At 44.6% G+C, this 25,304-nt stretch overlaps 1 protein-coding gene across 1 annotated transcript in view; it reads left to right on the forward strand.

Annotated features, from left to right (window-relative positions):
• The window catches only part of MTHFD2L (methylenetetrahydrofolate dehydrogenase (NADP+ dependent) 2 like), a 160,541-nt gene that overhangs the window by 36,787 nt on the left and 98,450 nt on the right, over positions 1-25,304 (forward strand). Inside the window, exons 3-4 of the mRNA XM_068271081.1 lie at positions 6,353-6,555; positions 10,830-10,952. Of these exons, the coding sequence (XP_068127182.1) occupies positions 6,353-6,555; positions 10,830-10,952 (326 nt within the window). The remainder of the gene's footprint in view (positions 1-6,352; positions 6,556-10,829; positions 10,953-25,304) is intronic.

Below are 25,304 nucleotides of genomic sequence, written 5' to 3' on the forward strand. Positions count from 1 at the left end.
CTGCTCTGAAAAAATAATTTAGAATGTTGAGTGTTATTAGAGAATGATGCAATGTTAGAAAAAACACTATATACTTGAAAATAAAAATATGAGAATATTTTCTTTGCTGCCAATCTTCTAGTAATTATCCGTAGTACACAACCAATTCATTATACCATATTTGTTTTGCTTCAGTGTCTCTTTAACTATTCTGCATACCTGAATCATTTCTGGACAACAACTTCTTTAAAGGATAAGTGAACTTATGCTATTAAAGAGGAACCACAATGACACATAGTGTAAAGTAACAAATTATTCCAGATACCCATAATTATCCTGGTTTCAACGGTATGTAATTCAGTTTCTGTGATGTTTAGCCTAGGTTATGATTATATGCAGCCTTCTGCCCAGAGCACTCTGGTAGAACTTGGACAGATGTGTTTTCTTTTCAACCACATCATGTGATGTTCCTGCTCATTTCATATGGGGGGAGGAGGGGGACACATTCCACACTGACTCACCTTGCCAGAAGTGAAGATGCCGGTTTCTCTGATAAATATAAAAATATTCTAAGTTTCTTATAAGTCAGGGTAAGTAAGGGTAACATAAGAATTTTGAATGGGCAATCCATGTCTAAATAATTGTATAAATGAATATTGTACAGATTAAACAATTGTATTAATTGTAATATACAGTAAAGTTCATCTTTATTATATTACATAACTCTCAAATTGCTCCCTGATTATTAATGCAATGACCATGCATTATTGACTTTGCTTACTGAAGATATATAAAAATATATGTATTTACATACGTTAAAATTAAAATTATATTAAAAATACCAACTATAACTTTATTGGAGTTAGTGAAGTAATGGGCAACAAGTAATGTGTTTTGTTCCAGAAAGCTTGCCAAAGGCAATAGAAATCACAACCTAAAATTAGAATCAACATTATAATGTTGTAGCTAATTGTTTTAACGTAAGAGGAGTATTACATTTTGACCTGGCATCATATCGTTAACATAATAATTGATCCAATAGTTTACTCGTATGATGCAAGTCTTTTAATTGATTCAAGCCCCTGGTATAAAATCCCCTCCTGCATGCTGGATTAGTTAAATGAAAAGGAACTTTACTGAATATAATTTGATAATAAATGAAATATATATATTTTTTTTACAATATTACTATATAAATGATTTAGTCTGTGTTTGTCCATTGTAAAAACTTCTCTCAACCTGATTTACATCTTGAATTTATCACAGATGGTGGCATCTTTACTGCTGGCAAGGTGCATCACTGCAGAATGGTTGTGTGCGTTCTGAACAGGGTTGCCAACCATGCATATTAGGATGGGCAGTCCATTTGAATGACAATAAGAAGTCACTGTCTGTAATGCCCATGCTCATTGCGGTGATTCTTTTTTTTTTTAAAGTTTCTTTTTATTTGTAGTTTTAAGAAACATACAACAAAATCCAACAGTCCCCATAACAGACAGGGATTACAACATGCAAACACTAAGAAGCTTACAACAGGAACATTGTGTCAATGACATGCTGTACATGTGGCAAATCAAACATCAAGGTATTAATTTCTGTAGCCTGCTATGTGCAATATCGTAGAATACATCTCCACATTACTTCTCATATTACATACATTATACTCTCCAAAGTTAGAGCACCCCCCCTCCCCCATCACCCCACCCCTTCGGAAGTAACTGTATCTAACATAAGTAGCCATATTTATCTATTGTTTAAGATAGGTTGACCTTATCTAGAGTTATACTTAGAATTGGTATTCTCATAGAGGGAGACAATCCTGTGATTCCTTATCCTTAATTAAAATTGATATTTTAATCTGAAGACAGCGTCACGGTTTTTGTCCACATGCCTCATACTTTTTGGAATTTGGCGGTGCAACCCCTGGCAATGTATGCTGCCTTGTATAAGTGTAAGGATGAATTAATTAGGTTTTTCCAGAATGAAATTGATGGAGGTTCAGGTTGTTTCCATTGTAATAGAATGCATTTTCTATAGTAGAATAACAGAAGTCCCTGTAGCGCTCTTTGAGCTCTGTTTGGGGCTAGGGCCGTCACATTCCCGTCAAGGCAATGGAGTGGCCCAGGAGGGACTTGTATTTTAGTTATTTGTGTAATGTATTTACATATTTCTTCCCATTGTGAAGCTATCTTAGAACAGATCCAAAACTTTGATCAAAGTTTGCACATTCCTCACCACATCTCCAGCAGCTGGCAGAATTGGAGGGATGACACTTTGCAAGTCTGTCAGGTGTCACATAGGCTCTGTGTAGTATTTTAAATTTAATTAGTTTATCTTTTGAAGTAATTAAATATTCAAATGGTTTGCGGTGATTATTAATGCACATGCGTATAGGCAGGCTTGTCCCCAGGCGGCTGAGCTGGAAGAATTATCAGCCCTCCCCCTCTGTCCCTCCCTCCTTCCTGCCCTCCCCAAATCAGTTAGTCTCTTTTTCATGGTGGTGCCTCTCCTGCTAATGAAAGAGAGAGAGGCAGCCAAGCAAGCCTGACCCCACAACCTTGTCCAGACGCCAGCAGTCTACAGGAAAGTAAGTGCAAGTGGTTCCAGGAGTCAGGGATGGTCATAAACCGGTTCATACATCCTCGGTCCTCCTTATTGCTGTTTCCCCCATAGGCAGCAGGTAACCGTCGGAACCGTAAATGTAACATTAGAAATAGAATAGGAACATAAGCTGCCTGCCTGATCCAGCTGGAGAGAGAAGACAGAGCAGGAGAGGTGATTTGACTCCAGAGCACTGCACTTATTTAACTTTCAGTTCAGAAGCAGAGCAGACGAGCAGTGCACAGCAGGCTGCCTCAGTGACAAGCTGCATGCACTGCTTGTCTGCTCTGCTTCCGAACTGAAAGTAAAAGAAGTGCAGTGCTCTGAAGTCAAATCACCTCTTCTGCTCTGTCTGCTCTCTCCAGATGGATCAGGCAGGCAGCTTGTTTTCCCTTTCTATTTGCTAAAGGAGCTGGGGTCTGTGTCACTATGCTGCCTGTATCCTATCCAACAGTCACAATATAGTGCTCCCTCTTCCCCCCCTTCTACAATCACAGGCACACTGCTGGAACTTTAAGGGACCTAAGCACCATAATTTAACAAGGTACTGTATGACAGGTATGAAATGAACCTCTCCCTAAGGTGTATACAGTGTGTGTTTTTGGAAGGCAGCCACATGCCTTTGTATATCTCTAGCACCCCCTACTCCCCGCCCCCCGGTCTACGTAGGTGCCTCCACCTTGCTTCTACATGTATCACAGAGCCGTAGCTCAAACAAAGCTGATATTATGCACCATGACCAGTTACCACAATAATGCATGCTGGGAGATGTAGTCCATAAATGTGAGTACATGTTCTGGCTGGAAGATGCAATTACAGTAATTGACTACATCTCAAGGCATGAATTGCAGTGGCTATGGATGTTCGACATCATTGCAGCTGATTTGAACCACAGTTCTGTGGCACATGGAGAAGCAGGTCTAGATTGTGAGCTCCTCTAAAGTCAGTGCCATTGCTTTGTTCTCTGTAAAGTGCTGCAGAAGATGTCAATGCTATATAAATACATACAGATATGGTAGAACATTAGACCATGACTATGGTAGGATTAGACTGTGAGCTCCTCTGAGGACAGTCAGTGACATGACTATGTACTCTGTAAAGTGATTTGGAAGATGTCAGTGTTATATAAACACTAAAATAATAATAATAATAATAATGCCAGCTTAGCTTTACCCATAACTCTCCTAAAGAGTTTGTTCACACTACAAGAGCTTTTCTAAGCAAGTTTTAATTTTAAAAGCTCTTGCTAATGCTATCCTATATGTGTGTTCACATTGGAGCTATGTGATTTTGTAAAAATCCCCCATAGCATTGCATTAGCAAGACCTTTTAAAATCTCTAGCACTTAAAAAGCTCTTTTAATGTCAATCAGCCCTAAAAGTGCACTGCTGACTCCACCCCCGTCTGTCTAAAATTTTTGGAGGCCAGATTTTTTGGGACATTTTGTCCATGAAAAATTAGAACCCTGGTTCTAAAGTGAGCAGAAATAGCACCTGGTCTCCCAGAATACTATGGGTCAGAAGGCCGTGTGACATTATTATTATTATTTATTGTATTTATAAGGCGCCAACATATTACGCAGCGCTGCACAATAGATAAATGGGTTAACATACAGGTAGAACATACAGAAACTCACAACAAAACAAGATCATGCAAATGATTTGATAACAATACAGTGTCATAGGTCAAGATAGAGACTGTTCGAGTCTACAAAAAGGGTGGTTGTGAGTAAGATTGCATAATCAAGCTGGAAACACTAGGGAGGAGGGCCCTGCCAGAGGCTTACAATCTAAAGGGTGGGGTGGAGAGGGGGTCTAACAGAACATATTATGATGCTGGTGTAGGAGGGTATGCGAGCGTGAAGAGGTGAGTCTTGAGAGCTTGTTTGAAGGTATTAAAGGTGGGGGTGAGTCTGACGGCTGGTGGGAGAGAGTTCCAGAGAGTAGGGGCAGCCCTGGGGAAGTCCTGCAATCGTGCGTGTGACTGAGTTATGCGAGGTGCGACTAGGCGCAGGTCATTGGAGGATCGGAGGGGGCGGGCTGGTATGTGCCTGTGGACCAGATCAGAGATGTAGGTTGGACAGGTCTTGTGCACTGATTTGTAGGCCAAGCACAGGATTTTGAAATTGATCCTAAAGCTGATGGGGAGCCAGTGTAGTGCTTTACAGAGCGGAGTTGTAGAGGCGCTGCGGTGAGAAGAATGTATCAGTCTGGCTGCCGCATTCATTACCAATTTAAGTGGGTCAGTACGGTTAGAGGGGAGGCCAGATAAAAGAGAATTGCAGTAGTCTAGGCGGGAGATGACAAGGGCATGGATAAGGAGTTTAGTGGTGTCAGGGGACAGGTAGGAGCGGATCTTGGAGATGTTGCGGAGGTGGAAGTTGCAGGATCTGGCAATACCTTGGATGTGGGCTGTAAAGGAAAGTTCGGAGTCCAGAGTAACGCCTAGACAGCGGGCTTGGGAGGTAGGGTGGATAGTAGTATTTTCAATAGTGACGTGCAGATCTGGGAGGGGTGCAGCTGTGCGAGGTGGGAATATTAGAAGCTCAATCTTGTCCAAATTAAGCTTCAGGTACCTGGCAGCCATCCAGGAGGAAATGGATGTGAGGCAGGCAGAGACTTTGTCCATGGTAGAGGAGGAGAGATCTGGGGTGTAGAGATATATCTGGGTGTCGTCGGCATACAGGTGATAATTGAAACCCATGGAGGAGATGATTTTGCCAATTGAGGCAGTATAGAGTGAGAACAGTAGTGGTCCTAGGACGGAACCTTGAGGAACACCAACTGAGAGGGGTGTAGGAGTGGATGAGGAGCCATTGAAAAATACTGTGAAAGAGCGGTTGGAGAGGTAGGAGGAGATCCAGGCTAAGGCTAGGTCCTGAATGCCCATTAGCTGCAGGGAGTGGAGGAGGAGGGAGTGGTCGACAGTGTCAAATGCCGAGGAGAGGTCAAGGAGGAGCAGGATTGAGTATTTACCTTCGGCTTTGGCAAGGGCAAGGTCGTTTACCACTTTGGTGAGGGCTGTTTCTGTAGAATGGGCTGTGCGAAAACCAGACTGCAGGGGATCGAGAAGGGAGTTGGAGTTAAGGAAGTTGGTCAGGCGTTGGTGGGCCAGTCGTTCAAGAATTTTTGAGGCAAAAGGGAGGAGAGAGATTGGGCGGTAGTTGGATGGCAGAGCAGGGTCAAGTGAGGATTTCTTTAACAGGGGAAGCACAGTGGCCTGTTTGAATATGGAGGGGAAGATGCCGGTGGAGAAGGAGAGGTTGAACAGATGGGTGAGGACAGGGGCCAGATCAGATATGTTTTTCAGGATACATCATAGACTAGGCTAAGCATCGCTGGTAGGGACGGGTTACATACCAATATACAGCAATCTATAGATTTAGGAAGTGTTTCTGATGCTGAAACTTGGTTAACTAACATAAAAATGGGTATCCTGAAAAACATATTAGATTTTATGTGTGTGTGTTTGATCTCTTTTAGCACCTTACACACTCCTAGGAGTTCTGGTTTACCATGAGCTTGCTGGCAATCTGTAAGTCTGTTATGTGTTGTTATGGTTCTTCTTTAAGAAACTATTTCTAAACACTACGCTTATACTGTTTATACGTTATTGTGCCACTGTATCTCTTTAGCAACTATGCAGTAAAAAAAAAAAAAAAAAAGATTTCCTATAATCATGTATATTTATTGCAGGTTGCTTGCGAAGTATAAGTAACTGTAGACTTTAACAGAAATAAATATTTTCACGGTTTCTTTGCTATTTGTTATAGTTTCAGAATATGTTGGAGGTCCATAGCACAAATCATCTCAGGAACTAATCTTGCCAAAGAAATTAAGAAAGAGGTCCAGAAAGACGTCGAATCCTGGTTGTGTCTTGGCAACAGAAGACCTCATCTCAGCGTGGTACTTGTGGGGGAGAATCCAGCAAGCCATACCTATGTCAAGAATAAGATTAAAGCAGCAAACACTGTAGGTAATGAATTAAAACAGCAACGCTGTTGGCTGTTACGCCAAGCTTGCTGGTGATAACCTTTACTAAAACAACAAAATAAAAGTCCCACTAAACACAAAATGTAAATTGTAAATGCTGCCATTGCTAAAAAATGTTGTTGTTTTTTCCTAATTTAGTATGAGGCTTTTTGTGTCTTGTGGCATACTAAAAAAAATCTAAGTGGTACTTGTTCTCCATGGCAAAACTAGGTGGTCCTATTACATTTTATTTTGATTAGATTAGATTTTATTTTGTCTCTGGACTTTTCAGATTGAGAAAACCATTTTGTAGCTTTGCTTGCCTGAAGCTGTGCAGCTGTCAATGCAGAGAGAGACTCATTTTCTGTTAATAGATTAAGGTCTTAAAGCTTCTCTCCAGTTACTTATGCTGGGCATAGACGGGTCGACACCTCCTTATCAATCGAGCCACTGATGGCTCGATTGATAATATCCGACAGGTCCGATGACTCGCCGGATCGATTCCCCGCTCGATCCCCGTGGGCGGACAATAGCGGGGAATCGAGCGGAAGATAAAGAGCGCCCGCGGGGACGAGCGGGGATCGATCCAGGGGCCGGCAGGGATGCACCGGGATCGAGCCAATGCTCGATCTGGCGCATCTATCTTACCGTCTATGCCCAGCATAAGACGTCCATCCCTTATGTAGACACATGATTTATACAGCAATGCAGAGGTGCTTGGGCTATGTAGTATGGCATCTTTTGTTCTTCCTATTTTGGATAACACATAGTCCCACCTGACTGACCCACCCCACTATCTACAGTTAATCTAGAAAAGAAAGGAAGCAAGCTATCATGACATTTTATAGATACATTTGGCGCAAGAAACAAATTTTGGTTTTACCATATTGCTGCTGTCATTTTATTTCCATTAAATTTACTTTGTTCAACTTTGGAATTAGTTGGGCTTTTTTAAAAGCGTAACTCTAGGCAGATATAAAATTTTACCACTTTAATACGATTTCCATCTGAATTACCCCTAATTACAGTTCTAAAGTAAGCAGCAGACTGTTGGCTAAATCTAGCTCCAGTTTAGGCAAAGAGGACAGATGATCCCTCATTTGCTTTAGACACGTGGTCAGAAGTGGGAATACATTAGACAACTTCCCTGCTGCTTTCAGCTAAAAAGGTCCTTCGGTATAACTGAGGCAGATCAGATTTACAGTATGTCCTGCTCATATTCCGAAACATAGCCTTCACCTTGATCTTTTACATTCTAGGCAAATACAGTAGACAACAGAGTAGCCGCTCTTATAGACAGCACACACTGTACTTGTTTTAACTCCTTGCAGTGGCGTAGCTAAGGAGCTAGGGGCCGCGGTGCAAGTTTTACATTGGGGCCCCCCAAACACTCTGTACATAACAATTGATAAGGTGCTCCAAAACCTGCCAAGGACAACCACAGTGTCAGAGGTGCAAGAAGGGAATGGGGAGCAGTTTGGTCATGATTACCACTACTTAGAGCATCCATAGAAGTGATTATTACCAGCACAGGACCAATAGAAAGCTAATACTGTGGTTGAGGGAGGGCCCCTTTTGGCCCAAGGGCCCTGATGCGGTCACAACCTCTGCACCCCCTATTGCTATACCACTGACTCCTTGAACTCTGACATACGTACGTGCAACAGACTGTCACACAGACGGTAGTAAAAACCACTAATGTTTTTAAAACACAGGCTCTTTAGGCTAGTTTACTAAACCAAATCTCTAGTCCTTACTTTCTTCTTAGTAGTTTGTCTGGTACTATTTAAATTCTGAGGCTTTTGTATTAGTTTCATAAAGTTTTTCCTTTCATGGGGAAAGGTTCCTAGCTTTGGGCCCAACTCCCAGCTATCCCGGAGGCCGATGTTTTCTGTCAGGGTTATCTCCCTTAGCTGACCGGTCCTAATTTAAGTGCCAGAAACTTTCTTTTCCACCTTTATATGACCTATATGACTAAGCTGGACTTACCATTGCCCAGGGACCAGGACAAGGACATGCATGCATCGGACATGTAGCAATAAGTGGCATTTCTCATGCAAGCATCTGCACAACCAGTAAATTTGAGTGTGCTAGGGTCAATTAGCATATATTCAAAAAGAAGAGGAAAGAAACCCTGGAACAAGCACCACTCAACTGTATTGCTTAATAAAATGTATAGCTGATCCTTATTAACACATCATCAATCTCTCCACTCCTTTGAAAAAGCAGGGTGACGCCCGCAATACTAGTGGGGGTGTCAGAGGGGATTCTCCGTCCTTCCTTGCTGCTGTTGCCATTGAATATCTTCTACCTGGGCTAAGTATCTTTACTCTTTTCACTCATTGTGGGCTGCTTAACTGTCTACTGTGGATCTTTATAGGTTAGGGTTGGAGCATTTAGATTAGGTATGTCAAACTGGTCCTACGAGGGCCGAGATCCTCACACATTTTTGATACAGCTCAAATGAACTGATGGGTCTGAATCAGGTGCGGTCCATCAGGTAGAACACATTCCTTTCTTTCTCAGTCCATCCTAAACACTGGCATGGAACTGGCCCTTCAGGCCTGGAGTTCGACACGTGAAATAGATAGATGGATTTATTATGTTTGTATGTATAGTGCACAAAGAAGCACTTTATCTATTGACATATGCACAGTATGTTCTCATATGAAATTTACCTATATTTATTTATTTGTGGTTAACTGAGGTTAATAAGCACTTTCATTGCTGAACCCGGGTTCAATACAGCTCCAGGGGCACTTTTCTGAGCCCCTGGCACTGATACTAGCATAATATTGAGTATGCTTATAAAATGATGCAACTAATTATTCATGCAAGGTTTTATATGGGATCTTTGTCTTAATTGTTTTGAATTTGTTTGGATTATCAATAGTGCTACGTTAATTACCTTTGATTGATAATGTGTTAATAAAGATCAGCTATACATTTTATTAAGCAATACAGTTGAGTGGTGCTTGTTCCAGGGTTTCTTTCCTCTTCTTATTGAATAAGTGGCATTTCTCAAGTTTTATTAGCACATCATTGTCAGCAAAACTTGCACCCTTGAAACCCCCTTGGCCTCATTATTACACACTATGCACAGCAAACATACATTTCATGCATCATACCAATTTGAGCTCCTATTGCGTTCTAAACCTTTTACAAAGGGAACACACATTTTATGCATCTAGCTCAATTTTATAGAAGGAATCAACTCTCAAACTCATACCGTTTTTTTGAAATATGGACTGCAACGTGATCCAATGCGTTAGCTTGTCATTTAGGACATCAGCTCCGCTTAATTAATTTAGATAATCCAGTGCAGAATTGATGGTAGAGAACTGCTCCATATACTGTATATTAATTGCAGTGTACAGAGTGCTTGAGGGGTTCAGTGTAAAACCTGTACTGGGGCCCATAGCTAATAACTGTAGCTGCACCACTAGTGGTGATTGATCTCTTGATGTGGGTTGTTGATGGGACACTCACCAGCAAAGCCAAGGTAAGTACAACAACTTTAATCGCATAATCTCAACATTTGAATAAGGCTACAGGCTGTGTCCCCTCACATCCTGCCCATGAGAAACGGCATCAGGACATAATAATGTGAGACAAGTTCTACAATTCATAAACTTTCACTGGAATAGGAGTTTAAAATAGGTGTCCAAATAGATCATCTATTTCATTGATTTTTATTGAAAGTTCAATATCCCTTCTGTTTGGGGAGATGTCCTTTAATATCCTGTGTTTTAGGACAGGAAGTGAGAGGAGTTGTATTCTGTAGGAGGAGAAGTCATAGTAGTAGATTGGAACCCTTCCTTACATTAGAAATAAGGAACCATGGCTTTCTCTTTAGTCAGGAAGTGTACAGGCACATAAACGCCTATTTACACTAGTTTACACTACTAACTGACTAACAAAAAAGACAGAAGTGAACACAAATCAGCTTTGGGAAGAATTAACAGTGGAAACTCACTTCAGTAAGCCTGTTTGTTACAGTAAGATGCAAATAGTAACACATTTATTTGAAGTATGCATCAAAAAGGGTAATCTTTACAGATTGTGTTTTGGTACTACACAAATAACTACAGAGGTCACAAAGTGTCAAAATTCTCACTAGTGGTTTTGTAGATGCTTCTGTAGTACCAAGTCCACATATGGGTTATGGTAATTGCATCTGAATATTTAAATGTTTTTAAATAATTTTTCCTGTTATAAATCTAAAAGAAAAAACAATCCCTCTACAAGATTGTAATTACGAGGATTTTTCTGTTGCAGGGATTTCCAGTGAAGTGCTGCTTAGGCCGAGCAATATTACTCAGGAAGAATTACTGGATGTCATAAGCAAATTAAACCGCGACTCCAGTATTAGTGGTGTGCTAGTACAATTGCCATTACCAGGTAAGCAATTTATAATTTCACCTAATACACCACAGTACACTTCATCAGTTCATGCTACAGTATTCAAGTTTTTCTAGTTCATGCTTCATTTTTGCATATTGTGCGCTGCTCCTTTTAAGAATAATGGCCTACAGGTGGAGAGACAGAATAACATTTTGCTGCATGAGTCAGGGTCAGTGTTCAGTTACGCTAAAAGCACTTCGTACAGCTTAGCACCAGCACACTGCAAACAGTAATGTGCGGTGCAACAAAGCCCTATTTAGTATACATGAATGGGGGCGTGTGTCCAGTACATAAAATCGCTGCTGCCTGGACAGTATTGATCGTTGTGCATTACTACTAGTAAGACCCTCAGTGTTTGACATAATAGAATGAACTACAATTCCCTTCTCATCTGATAGTGGTATATGTCTCACCCAACTTCAAGTTCTCTGCCAAATGTCTGGCACCTTCACAGTCTCGTGTAGTATCTTAGCAGTTCCTTGCAGAACAGAAACTTGCCTTGAAATAGAAGGTATTTGCGATTATTTAGGTTCGAATAAGAATAAGAAGTCTCCCTCAATGCATCATAAATCAATAATAATAAATAAATGTAAATTGTCTCTTTGTTGTCCCTGTCTTCACCAACTGCATGATGGGCCAGTACAATAGCTGCACCAACACTGGTAAAGAATCTCTGCATTGGGCTGTGAAAACAGTAGAGGTCATTATCGACACTAAACTACCATCGCTCAAACTCTTATGTAAGACTTGCTGCATAAGAAGGACCTAAAACCTTATAAAGCATAACCCTCACCCTGGAAACTTTGAGCTCCTACCATCAGGTAGACATTTGAGATCAACGGCATATGCAGAAACAGACTAAAAAACAGCTTTTCCCCATCTGCCATAAACTTTCTAAACTCTGAATCTTCTCTGACATACATTTTTTTGTCATCTTAGCTTGTATATCAAGATGTTCCTGTATATCAAGTCAAAACGTCACAAAAATGTTTGATTGTATTGCAAAGCGCTCTAAGGGCCGGTTCACACTTGCGGTTTTGCAAAAACCGCACCGGATGTCCGGACCGCACCGGAGCCGGATCGGACCTGAACCGTACGGTTCCTGTCCGGATCCGGTCCGGTTGCATACGGTTTCCGTGCGGTATGAACACGGTTGCGGTCCGGATCCGGATTCTTAAAGAGTACAACCTGTATAAAAAAAAAAAAAAAAATTTTGGGGTCTGGGAGGTCAGCAGAAGGGGGACCTGTGGAATCAGGCCCTCTGCTGTTTAGCACTCACCTCCACCTCCGACATGCTGCCAACATCTCCGGATCCGGATCCAGCTGTGCTGCTCCACTCCAAAATGCTTGCCCATGTGTCCCCAGCCAATATCGCCGCAAAAATCCGCATAGGAAGTGGGGTAGAACATCCGGATTTTTTGCCAGTGTGTTGTGCGCTCTCCGGTTCTCATTGGTTTCCATTGGCCGGATGGTGCAGTCCGGCTCCGCCCCGGATACGGCTGCCGGAGGAGCCGGACCAAAAAATAGCGCATGTTGGAACGGACACCGGAGTCCGGATCCGGTCCGGCTCCGGTCCGGACGAAACGGACACATGTGAACCCTGGCATAGACTTAACATTGCTATGCCGTGCGTCCGTTTCGTCCGGCCAGCATGCGGTGCGGCTCCGGCACGGCTATTCCGGATAGCCACCGCTAATGTGAACCGGGCCTTAAACCAAGTTACTCTCAATCCAAAGTTTCACTGTATTTGATGAATTTATGTGGGAGGGAAAAGTCCTGTTAGGTTGAGCAGTTTGTGTCCAACCTGTTAGCTCCCATTCAAACTGCAGGAACAAGTGATTCCTTGTGCTATTTCTAGACATGGGTATGAATTTCATAGCTGAATGTATATTTGCAGCCACTAGATGGTGCCAGTAGTTAATATAAAAGAACATAGTATTTAATAAATTCTCTTTTCAATTGCATGTTTTATTATGATTGCTGGGATAGCTGAACACTAACCATAACAGTCATCTGTTTATTGCACACCTGCATGGTATACTATGAAGACTAAAACAAACAAACAAAAGTCTACTTTCCGAAAATCATTGTAGGAACAGACATGAACAATCCCAAGTTATGTGAAGCAGGGAGTGCACTGTGCAGGTTTTTAACAAATCAGTCTTATAGTGGGTAATTGGCATGATGTGTTTATCATGTGGCTGAGTGGCTTATGATGGCATGCATGGAGGGGAGAGTGGGAATAGTCCTTCTCACAGTCTTCACAATTACAGTAGAATCTCAGTTATTCGGCATCTACAGGGATTGGTAGATGACGGATAAATGGAGCTTTTGGTTGCTTGAGACTTACTAATAAAAATAGGCCCAACTAATACTATACTATGCAGTTATGCCAGGAAAATGAACTCTATATTAATGTTGAAATCCATAATTAAAAAGTTGTTTTACAGCTTTACGTGATGTATGGCCAAGATTGTTTTTTTTGGTTGCTTGAGGGGTTAACTGAGATCTGGATAACTAAGAGTCTACTGTAAATAACATTTCAGGGCCTGTTTCCACTATCGCGGTTTCCGCCGCGATTCCGCAGAGTTTCCCCGCACATGAATCGCACTGGGAAACTCTGCCATAGGGGATAACGGCGCCGCGGCCGAATCGCTTGCAGGAGCGATTTGGCCGGAACCCCCCGCAGAATTCGCACCAGAGGCTGCGAATCCATGGGATTCACCTGCGATCCCGCCCACCCGCTCAGTGCCGGCACGCGTCTGCGAGACGCACGCCGCACTAGTGGAAACTAGCCCTTAAGTGTTTTATGGGCTGTTATATCTCCACTCAGACTGTGAATATGATTACTTTTTAAAGTTTTGTGTCTCAAAAATTCAGGCCATTTTATCTATTTCCAGACGTTGACTCTGACATAACATTCAGTAAAAATATTTTCTTTACTTTTTATTACCCATAGTTATCATATTTGATTTTGTGCACAGGGATTATCGTCCATTTACACATATAAAAAGTTCCCAAAGTGCAGTTTATCTGCTCTGAAAGCTTCCATTGTAATTTATTGCAAAGCTGCTGTATTTATATATTATAATGGATCAAGTGAGAATTTGTCTTCTGTATACACTTTCTACTTGTGTTCAGTTGAAACACTGCTAGGAATGTTTACTAATAGTGGCTAATAAGGAAACAAGGAGAATATAATCACTTCCTCAACTTCGTATTCAGATTTAAGCTACCCACTGAAGAAGAAAGTGCTGTGTTTAACTGTTTGAATGCTGTTCTGCTTCCATTTTTTTTTCTGGTAGTAGTTTTTTTTTTCTTTTGTAAAGAATCTTTTAGAGCAAGGAAGAAATGCTGAGTTCATACCACTTGAACTGCAGTTTTCCTTTAACATGGAGAGGGGCTGCATGTTTGTTTTACAAGACTAATAATGCACAATAGTGGAGGACGGCAGAAATGACGTCAAGAATTTTTTCAAAGCGTCTGCCAACACTACTAAGTCCAATAAAACGGTGGGTGCTAGGGTTATTGTATCTAACTTGGAAAGATTAAGTGAGAAGGAGGTGAAGCTGTTCTGGACTGTAACTACCCTCCAACAGTACAAAGATGACCAGATGACAGCACGTGGCTTCCGCAGATATGTAGAGCCCTCAGAATATCAAGATGACGATAAGTTTGTAAGGAAATGGCAAGATGCATACCTGTTACATGCAACAAACTTACAAGACATTGTTCTGGAACGTACAAAGGAAGAGCATACTAAAACTCTCAAAGAGATTGAGACAGTCAAAAGGCAGTATGAGAATCTAGTGGAGAGATCGCAGTTTATGAAAACATTGAGGAAAATTGATAAGAAGTGCTCTGGAGTACAAGACAACATAAAGGAACGTAAACTAAGAAAATTTCAAAGAGACAAGGAGGATTACACCCTCAAAAGATTCTTCTCCTGGCAAAAGGGAGTTAGACGGGGAGTTCCCAAAAAGGGTAAGGGGCACTGGACAACGGACACTGAGTCCAGTGACGAGGAAGCTAGACCAACTGATCCTTCCAACCCAGACACGAATAAACCAAATCGCCCTTTAGGCGGCGCACAAGGAGGGGGAGGAGTAAAACCAAAACAGACAAGGAAAGGAAAGCGCTTATCCTGGGAGGACAGAAAGCCCCCGAGGGAACCGAAACGGAAGAGGCATTAAACCTAACAGGAGGAACCCCTGAACCATTGGAGATCCTTAATCTCTCTGGAGAGGACCTCCCTGAAGGCACGGTATCTTTACTTCAAAAAGGATTGAACTATTCTCTGAGCACCAATTTTGATTTCCCGAAATTCAAGGTAGACATGTACAAAAACATCAGACGCCTGAATATACAGTTACATTTTGCCAAACAAGACCAAATGGACACTAAGCCAACAAATATGGGTTGGGGCAACTCACAAGTAGGTCCCTTGGGTTTTAGCCCTCAGTTTGTTTGGGATGAACAGGACCTCAGGAATCTTGAGCTGCTGTCCGAACTGGAGGACAGCACGATGAGTGGAGTTAATCAAAATGAGGCCCCACCTCCCAAGTTCATACCCTGTAGGTCTGTGGCACCATTCCCGGTGCAACCAGGATCTAGCCTGGACATATTTCAAAAAGTAGTTGAACGTGAACTGAAGGCAGAAATATACCCAAAAGTGGCAGACAACGTAACAACAAAAGAGAAACATGCCTTGAAGTGGTTACGATCCAGACCAGATTTACAAATTAAAAGAGCTGATAAAGGCGGAATAATCGTAGTCATGTCCACGAAACAATATCAAGAGGAAGCCCTGAGGCAGTTGCAGGATACAATCACATACAGGCCATTATCAAAAGATCCTACTAGCCATTTTCTAGACCAATTAAGATCTCTCCTAAGGAAAGGAGTAGAGGTAGGTGCTCTGTCCCCATCATTGGCAAGTGGCCTTATCCCCTCCCACCCCACCAAGCCCATTTGGTATCACATACCCAAGGTTCACAAGTCCCGGACCAATCCCCCGGGTCGCCCCATTGTCTCTGGCATGGGTTCGACCACGGAGAGGTTGTCCAGGTATCTGGACCACGTCCTGAGGCCGCTCTTGGAGGAGATACCTTCTCACCTCTGGGACACCATGGATGTGCTTAGGGGCCTTGAGGGTCTAAGATGGCATGCTGGCGATTTTTTGGCTACCATTGATGTTGAAAGTCTTTACAGCCGTATACCCCATACCTTGGGCATTATAGCCGTTAGGCATTTTTTGGACAAAACTGACAAAACTACGGTATGTAAAGACTTTATTTGTGATTGCCTTCTGTTTATATTAACCCACAATGCTTTCCTTTTTGATAGGAGATGGTATTGGCTGGGGACGGCTGTCTCTTGTACATATGCCAATATATTCCTAGCTTGGTGGGAGGAACTTTTTATACATTCAGAGGACAATCCACACAGGGCGAGTCTCAGGATGTGGTCCAGGTATGTGGACGACATCTTGATATTTTGGTCCGGGACTCGTGACTCCTTTTTTAATTTTTTATCTTACATTAATTGTAACGATGTTAATATGGCCTTTACGTCTGATATCCATACAGAGAGGATCGCTTTCCTTGACCTTGAGTTGAGAGTTCATGAGAATAGCTTGATTTCAAGGGGGTACCGCAAACCCACAGCCAGCAATGCCTTACTGCACAAGTCGAGCTTTCACCCCACCCATGTCACTCGCACTTTGCCTTACTCCCAGTTCCTCAGGCTACGCCGTTAACGATGCGGATTTCGCAAACAATCCGAGGAGTTGGGAGTGAGGCTTTTGGCCAGAGGGTATAGGGAACAGGACATCCAAGAGGCCTTCAACAAAAGCAATTGTATTAAGAGGTCAGACCTCCTCAGAAGGAAAACAACAAACTCTACTATGCAACGGAAGATTCCCTTTTCCTTTGGCTACACTAACATGGCGGACCATGTCAAGAGAGTAATTAGAAGAAATTGGGACATTCTGACCAGGGACCCTATTTTGAAACCCCTGGTGACGGAAGGACCATTATTCTCTTTCAGGAAGTCACCCACAATAGGCTCGTTAGTGAGCAGAAGCGAGTTTAAAACGGCAAGTCGGAGTGATTGGCTACGACAAGGTGGCCCTTGGGGCAACCATAGATGTGGGCATTGCAAGTCGTGTAGCCAGATAAGAGTGGGTTGCCAATTTCATATTGGCCCACTTCGACGAAATGTGCGGTCGTTTTTTACATGCCAAACACGATTTGTGGTCTACACAATATGGTGCCCCTGTGGGAGGTTTTATGTAGGAGAGACGATGAGATCAATCAATGAACGATTCAGAGAACATTACAATTCTTTGAAATCTGTAAAGGGTTCTCCAAGAATAATCCAGCATATGCGAGAAAGTCATGGCAATGACCCCAATAAATTGAGAGTTGCAGGAATCATTCATGTCCCACCCCCGTCTAGAGGCGGGGACAGGGAGAAGCATTTGAAAAGGGAAGAAGCAATGCTAATCTTACAGTCAGGAGCGATGGGACCTTTAGGTCTTAATGACCATACAGATTTATCATGCTTCCTTGACCCTTGAGTCTCCTTTCCCTTTGTGTGTGTCTATTGTCTTCCCATTCCTGTTTCCTGTCCCCTTGATTCCCCTAAAATTGGCAAGTTGCGATTTGTCATGTCGGTGCTGATGTTTCATGCTGTGTATGCAATTAATCATCTTTTTGTACTGTTACAATTTTGGAGGATGGTGGAAACACATACCAGCCACTCGCCCACCTCTCCCTTTTATCTTCCATGTTTGGTCTATCCCAGTTGGTGACATTTCACCACGGGATATGGGCTATTTTACTTCCTTACTATTTGCCCCCTTACTTTTCCTCCCTTCCCATTTCCTACAATCAGCACCAATGCAAAGCTTATCACAGCATTTTGTGCTTTGTATTTAGGATTTGTTACTTTGATGGAGCACGATTTGGCCACACTAACACCAAGGGTTCTACTTCACCTTTTCCATTCAGGACTTCCTGATCTTCAGTACCTTCCTTTCCCCACCTAGTCTTCCCCTTTTCCTCCTTCCCTCCACTTTCATCCTTTTTCTTATGCTCAAGGTGTGGGTCTGGCCTAGTCGGGCCCTACCCAAGTTTGGTCGCTGGGGGCAGTGTCTTCACTAAACCCTATGCGACCATACTGACGCTTACGCCACCTGTATATTATGCACTAAGCATGTATCCAATTGACATGCGTACAATGTAGGCGCCACGCGGATTAGCGTACGCATGTGGCGTACGTTGACGTAATATGTCAATATGTACGCACACGTGACGCGGAAGTAGGGGCGGTGTCACAGGAGCCCTAGTGGCTGACCGCAATTAGCCTTCTAAGCGGACAGATCGTGCGAACTCTGGTCGCAGTCAATGCGCAGGAACCGCTAAGAATTAGCCGCAGACAAACCAGAAGGGAGCCTGTGAGATACGGGTAATTACAACGTACACACGATTCCAGGGTATCTGCCACCACCACTGGTATGGGCCAGTGGACCCGATTTACTGACTGACTAGTCCTGCGAATAAAACGGTTAAACACACGGTATTCTGTCTAGCCAACAACAAACAAACAAACAGTAGCGTTTCTTCAGAGACCCGGGATCAGTTCTGTGTGTGCTGATAAGCAGGGTAGCGGACAGTGAATGACTTGGATAAAGTCGTTTATTCACAGCAATATAAATAATTAATATATACAGACAATTATTAAAATCAACAATTATTAAAACAGTAACAGCCAGTATAAAAAATAAAAGAAGGGAGAAAAATACTTAGTTCCTGGAAAGATGTCCTTTTTGTGGGAAAAATCAGAGTTCTGGGTTTAAATCAAAGTTCAGAGTTCAGACTAGGTGGATGCCAGCATATCCTCAAGCTGGCACCGATGAGTTCAAGATGTTTTCAGGGTGGAGGACACTGAGTTTGGGTCCTCTGCCACTCTTATGCATCGGATTCCGTAGGAGGGAGTGAGGACGGGGCCACACACCCCCTTAGAACATGAGATGAGTCCTCCCCTTGTCCTGGGGGACCAGAAATCATACCTTAACCATATATGGGCTCTATCTCACCGAACCGTACAGGTCAGGGCAGATTTACTAATATTTTCAGGTCTGCCTCGATGTACCCAGCAGCCTGATACCAAACATGAGGGGTGGGACCCCTGTGGTATCATCAGGGCACTTTTGAACTGCCTAACTGGCAGTCTTTACCTCAGAATGTTCTGAGATGTTCTCAGAACCAATGCCAGACAGGGCCCTACATGCTCTGTTAGTTTGGAGGGTCTGCCAGCCTGGCAACACAGAAAATATGATACATATAGCAGTTTATGGAATATGAGATACCTCTGGGATTTATAGCAGGTCATTCCCAGGCAAAGGATCTTTGAAGTTTGGGGCAGCCAGCTAGGTGTCAGCTCCCCTGCTGGGAGGGAGCCAGAGGGTCTGGCTTTTCCCCCAACTAGATTGCTTCTGTCATGGTGCTTGTCACCTGTACCTGATGGATGGGCCATCAGCACAGCTTGAAGCCCGGGACTCTCTGGGCCCAGGCTCATTAGCATATCAAAAGAGCCATCCTGCAGTTAGGCTGGTGCTATCTCTCTGCTGAGAAAAGACTTAGCTGCTCCTACACACTCAATCCCGATTGTATCGATTTGAAGCGCAATCGATGCCGAGAATCGAGTGCGATCGCTTTTTCTTCACGGGCGGTTACAGGACGCGCCTGCGGCCCCGCAACCGTCCGTGACAGCCCCCCCCTGGGGAGAAGGCAGATAGACATGCATCAGCAGTGTGTCGTTGCCGCTAACCTGCGATATCTGATCTAGTTCCCCGTGGCAACGGGATAGCCCGTCGGCGTTCTGGTGTCGGCTGCCCGCTGCGTGTCGGCCAACCTGGCTGACGGGTCTCGGATTGCCGGTGCGGCGGGAAAACCTATTGGAGCCTGTGGCTCGGTTCCCCTGGACCGGTCGCGGTCTGCTACCCTCAGGTTTGACCCGACATGGACCGTTCTGGACAGGGCGTTTGCGCCACTGCAGTCGGACGTGGTGTCTGCCGGGACTGCTGACAACGGGCAGTGGGTTGGTTAGGTCAACAGCCAGCCCACGCAGGGTTCCCCTGCTAAGTGGCTGTGGACCTAAGGGAACCCCGCGGGAATCCCTGGACCTTCCCAGCTCCTGACAGACGGCACATGCCCTGCAGTAGTTCGCTACATCCCTGTTCATCCGGGGCCAATAAAACTGTTTCCGAATACCGGCAAGTGTCTTGCGGACACCTGAGTGCCCTGTCAGAGGATTACCATGTGCAGATTTCAGCACATGTCCCCTGAACGCACTCGGGACCACAAGCCATTTGGTATTCGCGTGGGATCTACCTGTAGGGGGCTATACAGTCTCACTGTACAGTCTCCCACCTTCCCAGTACACCTTGAAAGCGGCCCCGTCTGCGAGGGGCTCAGCGGCTTGCTGCCTAAGCACCCTTTCAGGCTTGGGTCACTTTGTAGTGCGGCTGAGAATACGGCGCGGTCAGTTTCAGCCAACTGGCTCATGTCACACCAGGCCAGCGGCTGAAAGGTCTCATCCCCGCGGTCAGAGGAGAGGGAGGAGGCCGGAACCCCCTCCACCTGTTCTGAGCTCGGGTTCTGAGCAGTGCAGCTGCGCGGTATGGCTAGCACAGGTACACTGTCAGAATGGCACAGATGGGCATTACTCAAATCATCGTTGCATGCAGTAATGACATTGACAGGTATAGACATTTTTTCATCACAGACAGGTTGTACAGTAAACTCAGGTACAGTTACAGCATCATCACAACAGACAGTCTGTACATCAAACTCAGGTGCCTTTGAAGCAGGCACTATTGAACCTGGTACCCTTGAACTGGGCACATTCAACCCACCTCCCCCTGGTGCTCCCCCAAGTGTATAAAGTACCTGGTGGTGGGTGGAGAGTCCGTCTCCTTCCGTGAGCGACAAGGCGGTCGGGGCAGGTTCATAGTAGGACACAAGCTTGCCCAAATCAGTCCCTAGCAACACAGGGACTGGGAGATCCTTCATAACCCCAACAACCCTTTCTTGGACCCCTCCTCCCCAATCCAGCTTCACTCTCGCGTGGGCTATGTGAAAAAGGGTGCCCTCTACTCCAGTAAGGGCAAGGGATCGGCTGGAGCTGATGCTCTCCTTTGGCACAAGGTGTGAGTGAACTAACGTGATGTCAGCTCCGGTGTCCCGGAATCCGGTGACAACTTTGTCGTTCACTCTAACAAGTTGCTGCTGGTCGGTTCGGTCGCGGATTTCCTTTCCGCGGGCAAACAGGACAAAATCTGATGATCCAGGCTGTGGTTCGCTGGCGGGTTGCCTCTGCTGTGGGTGAGGTACAGGGGATACAGATGATCCAGGTGCTTGTGGTGTCTGTCTCCACTCCGGACAGTCGAATTTCATGTGTCCGGGCTGGCGGCAGTAGTGACAGGTGACCTCTCCAGGGGCTGCAGACCTGGGTGCAGAAGCTGTGCTGGGTGGCCTCTGTGGCGGATGGTTCACAGGGGCAGGAGAGTCTGCGGAGGTATTGGGCTGACCTCCTCTCCAGCTGGATGGGACAGTTCTGCGTGTATCAGCCACCCGGGTAGTTGCAAAAGTCTCAGCAAGGTCTGCAGCGACAGTTGCTGAAGCCGGCTTGCGTTCTAGCACAAACTGTTGTACATCAGCAGGGCAAATGTTCAGAAATTGTTCCAGGACTATCAAGTCCTCCAGGACATCATAAGACCCTTTGGTAAGGCCTAGAGTCCACTGGCGGAGTGTGGTGAACAAGCTGCTGACCACATCTCGGTACGAATCAGAAGACTTTTTCTGCCAGGCCCTGAACTTTTTCCGATAGGCTTCTGGCGTCAGCTGGTACTTAGTAATGATAGCGTCTTTTATAGCAGCATAATCATTATCCTTCTCCGCAGGCAATTCTGCGAAGGCATCAAGCGCTTTGTAGCGCAGCAAAGGTGTCAGATGTCTGGCCCACTGGTCTTGGGACAGACGATACTGACGGCATGCTTTTTCAAAAGACCGCAAAAACAAGTCAATGTCTGTGTCTTTCTCAATATTAGCAAATTTAAATTTTGCACTTACGGGTGCTGCAGCTCCTTCAGCAGGGAGGCTGGGCGGTGAACTCCGGCTGGCCTGTTGAACCTTTGCCATGTTGAGCTCATGCTGTCGTCTCTCCCGTGCCTCTGCAGATTGGCGCTCCCGTTCTCGCTCAGCGGCATCCCTCTCCGCGTGGCGTTCAGCAGCAGCAGCCTTGCGTTCTGCAGATTGGCGCTCCCGTTCCTCTCGTGCTTCCATGTACTGCATGTACTTTTCCAGGTCAGTCTCCATCAGCTTTTGTAATGCCTGCTGCATTACCGGGTCAGCACCCATGGACAGTCCAGTACTGGCCAGTTCCGGGCGAGTACTGTCAGAAACTCTGGGATTGGGGTCCATACTGACAGTCTCTGGCGTAGCCGTTAGTGCAGGGCCCTCAGGATGCACAACCTCTGTACGGTCAGGATTCTCAGTCTCTGGTTCCCCTCGATTGTCAGATGGGCTGGTATCCACTTCAGTGGACACTCCCGGCTCCCGCAGTTGCTGGGTATCCCATCTGGCCAAGTCTGCTATCAGGTCCTGTTGTTTCCTGTGGCCGACGTCAATGCCTCTCGCTTGGCAAAGATTTTGCAGGTCCGACAGGCACATGTTCTGGTAGTTCCCGGACATTTCCATGCCAAATAAAATAAAACTTTTGGGGAGTGGTACTGGCTACACAGTCTCTCTGTATATATAAAAAATATATTGCCTTCCAGCTACACCAACGAATTAGTTCGTTTCTCGATAGCGCTAGCGCTATCGTAGATACTTTCAGCACAACACAGGTCCTAACCGCTGCCTAACACTGTCACAGGAGCCCTAGTGGCTGACCGCAATTGGCCTTCTAAGCGGTGCCAGCGCACAGATCGTGCGAACTCTGGTCGCAGTCAATGCACAGGAACCGCTAAGAATTAGCCGCAGACAAACCAGAAGGCAGCCTGTGAGATACGGGTAATTACAACGTACACACGATTCCAGGGTATCTGCCACCACCACTGGTATGGGCCAGTGGACCCGATTTACTGACTGACTAGTCCTGCGAATAAAACGGTTAAACACACGGTATTCTGTCTAGCCAACAACAAACAAACAAACAGTAGCGTCTCTTCAGAGACCCGGGATCAGTTCTGTGTGTGCTGATAAGCAGGGTAGCGGACAGTGAATGACTTGGATAAAGTCGTTTATTCACAGCAATATAAATAATTAATATATACAGACAATTATTAAAATCAACAATTATTAAAACAGTAATAGCCAGTATAAAAAATAAAAGAAGGGAGAAAAATACTTAGTTCCTGGAAAGATGTCCTTTTTGTGGGAAAAATCAGAGTTCTGGGTTTAAATCAAAGTTCAGAGTTCAGACCAGGTGGATGCCAGCATATCCTCAAGCTGGCACCGATGAGTTCAAGATGTTTTCAGGGTGGAGGACACTGAGTTTGGGTCCTCTGCCACTCTTATGCCCCTGATTCCGTAGGAGGGAGTGAGGGCGGGGCCACACACCCCCTTAGAACATGAGATGAGTCCTCCTCTTGTCCTGGGGGACCAGAAATCATACCTTAACCATATATGGGCTCTATCTCACCGAACCGTACAGGTCAGGGCAGATTTACTAATATTTTCAGGTCTGCCTCGATGTACCCAGCAGCCTGATACCAAACATGAGGGGTGGGACCCCTGTGGTATCATCAGGGCACTTTCGAACTGCCTAACTGGCAGTCTTTACCTCAGAATGTTCTGAGATGTTCTCAGAACCAACGCCAGACAGGGCCCTACATGCTCTGTTAGTTTGGAGGGTCTGCCAGCCTGGCAACACAGAAAATATGATACATATAGCAGTTTATGGAATATGAGATACCTCTGGGATTTATAGCAGGTCATTCCCAGGCAAAGGATCTTTGAAGTTTGGGGCAGCCAGCTAGGTGTCAGCTCCCCTGCTGGGAGGGAGCCAGAGGGTCTGGCTTTTCCCCCAACTAGATTGCTTCTGTCATGGTGCTTGTCACCTGTACCTGATGGATGGGCCATCAGCACAGCTTGAAGCCCGGGACTCTCTGGGCCCAGGCTCATTAGCATATCAAAAGAGCCATCCTGCAGTTAGGCTGGTGCTATCTCTCTGCTGAGAAAAGACTTAGCTGCTCCTACACACTCAATCCCGATTGTATCGATTTGAAGCGCAATCGATGCCGAGAATCGAGTGCGATCGCTTTTTCTTCACGGGCGGTTACAGGACGCGCCTGCGGCCCCGCAACCGTCCGTGACAGGCGGTGCTGCCACCGGAAGTGACGCTAAACGCCGGCTCTGAACAGTATTTAATCAGTAGCCATTGCCCAACATGGTTGCAGCCTCCGTAGAAGCACTGTTTAGCGTGAAACGGCCGTCAGGCATCCTGTGCCCAGCACCCACCGTCATCCACGCCTCTTCTCACCAGAGTATGTGTTTCTTCATGCCATAATTTTTTGCAAGTTGTTGCACGATTGCACTTTATCTTTGCTACAATAAATTGAACACTTGCAGCAGTGCCAGCTTTCCTGCCTTTTTTGCTTGCTTGCCAAGACTAATAATGTACCTTGCTGTAGTCTGTGAGTGTGTGACGTTTTACCAAGGTGGTGCATTGTGAGGGATAAAGCAAGTGAAGTATGGTCCGGTGTTAGATGTGGAGCAGATATCCTCACATCAAACCTGCAAACTTTGATTTGGCTAAAACTTCTAATGACTAACTGTGCATGGTATATTGCAAGCTTTTGAAAACTAAAGGAAACAAATGAAAATAAACTGATGAGATAAACAATTGTATCTATCCTCCCGTTCCTAAAATGACTGTTTTTATATCCCACAGTTTTATACTATATTTACATCTACTTTTGAAGTTTTTACTATTTAATTGTCTCTGCTCTTTGACACATTCATTAAAGTATGCCAGAGCAAAAATCTATGAACTATTAACCCCTTTCAGCTCCTTTCTGCTCTCAAAAGCCATTTTCTGCCTAGAAAGTGTTTTATGATTGTAATTCCTTATCAGTGAGGGTTACACTATACTCGATCCAGGTTCCAACCCAGTCCCGATCCAGACAGAAACTGTCACTTGCATATCTGATTAACTCTTTCGGGCAGATAAATACAAAAAGGAACATTGGCTAGTTGTTTGTGTGCTTGGCACTGTACATACTTGTGTCTTTCTCATCATGTCACATGTCATCTTGTGTATATTTTAAGTTTCTTCTTC

Source organism: Hyperolius riggenbachi, chromosome 1 (assembly GCF_040937935.1).
Source record: "Hyperolius riggenbachi isolate aHypRig1 chromosome 1, aHypRig1.pri, whole genome shotgun sequence".
Classification (NCBI taxonomy): Eukaryota; Metazoa; Chordata; class Amphibia; order Anura; family Hyperoliidae; genus Hyperolius; species Hyperolius riggenbachi.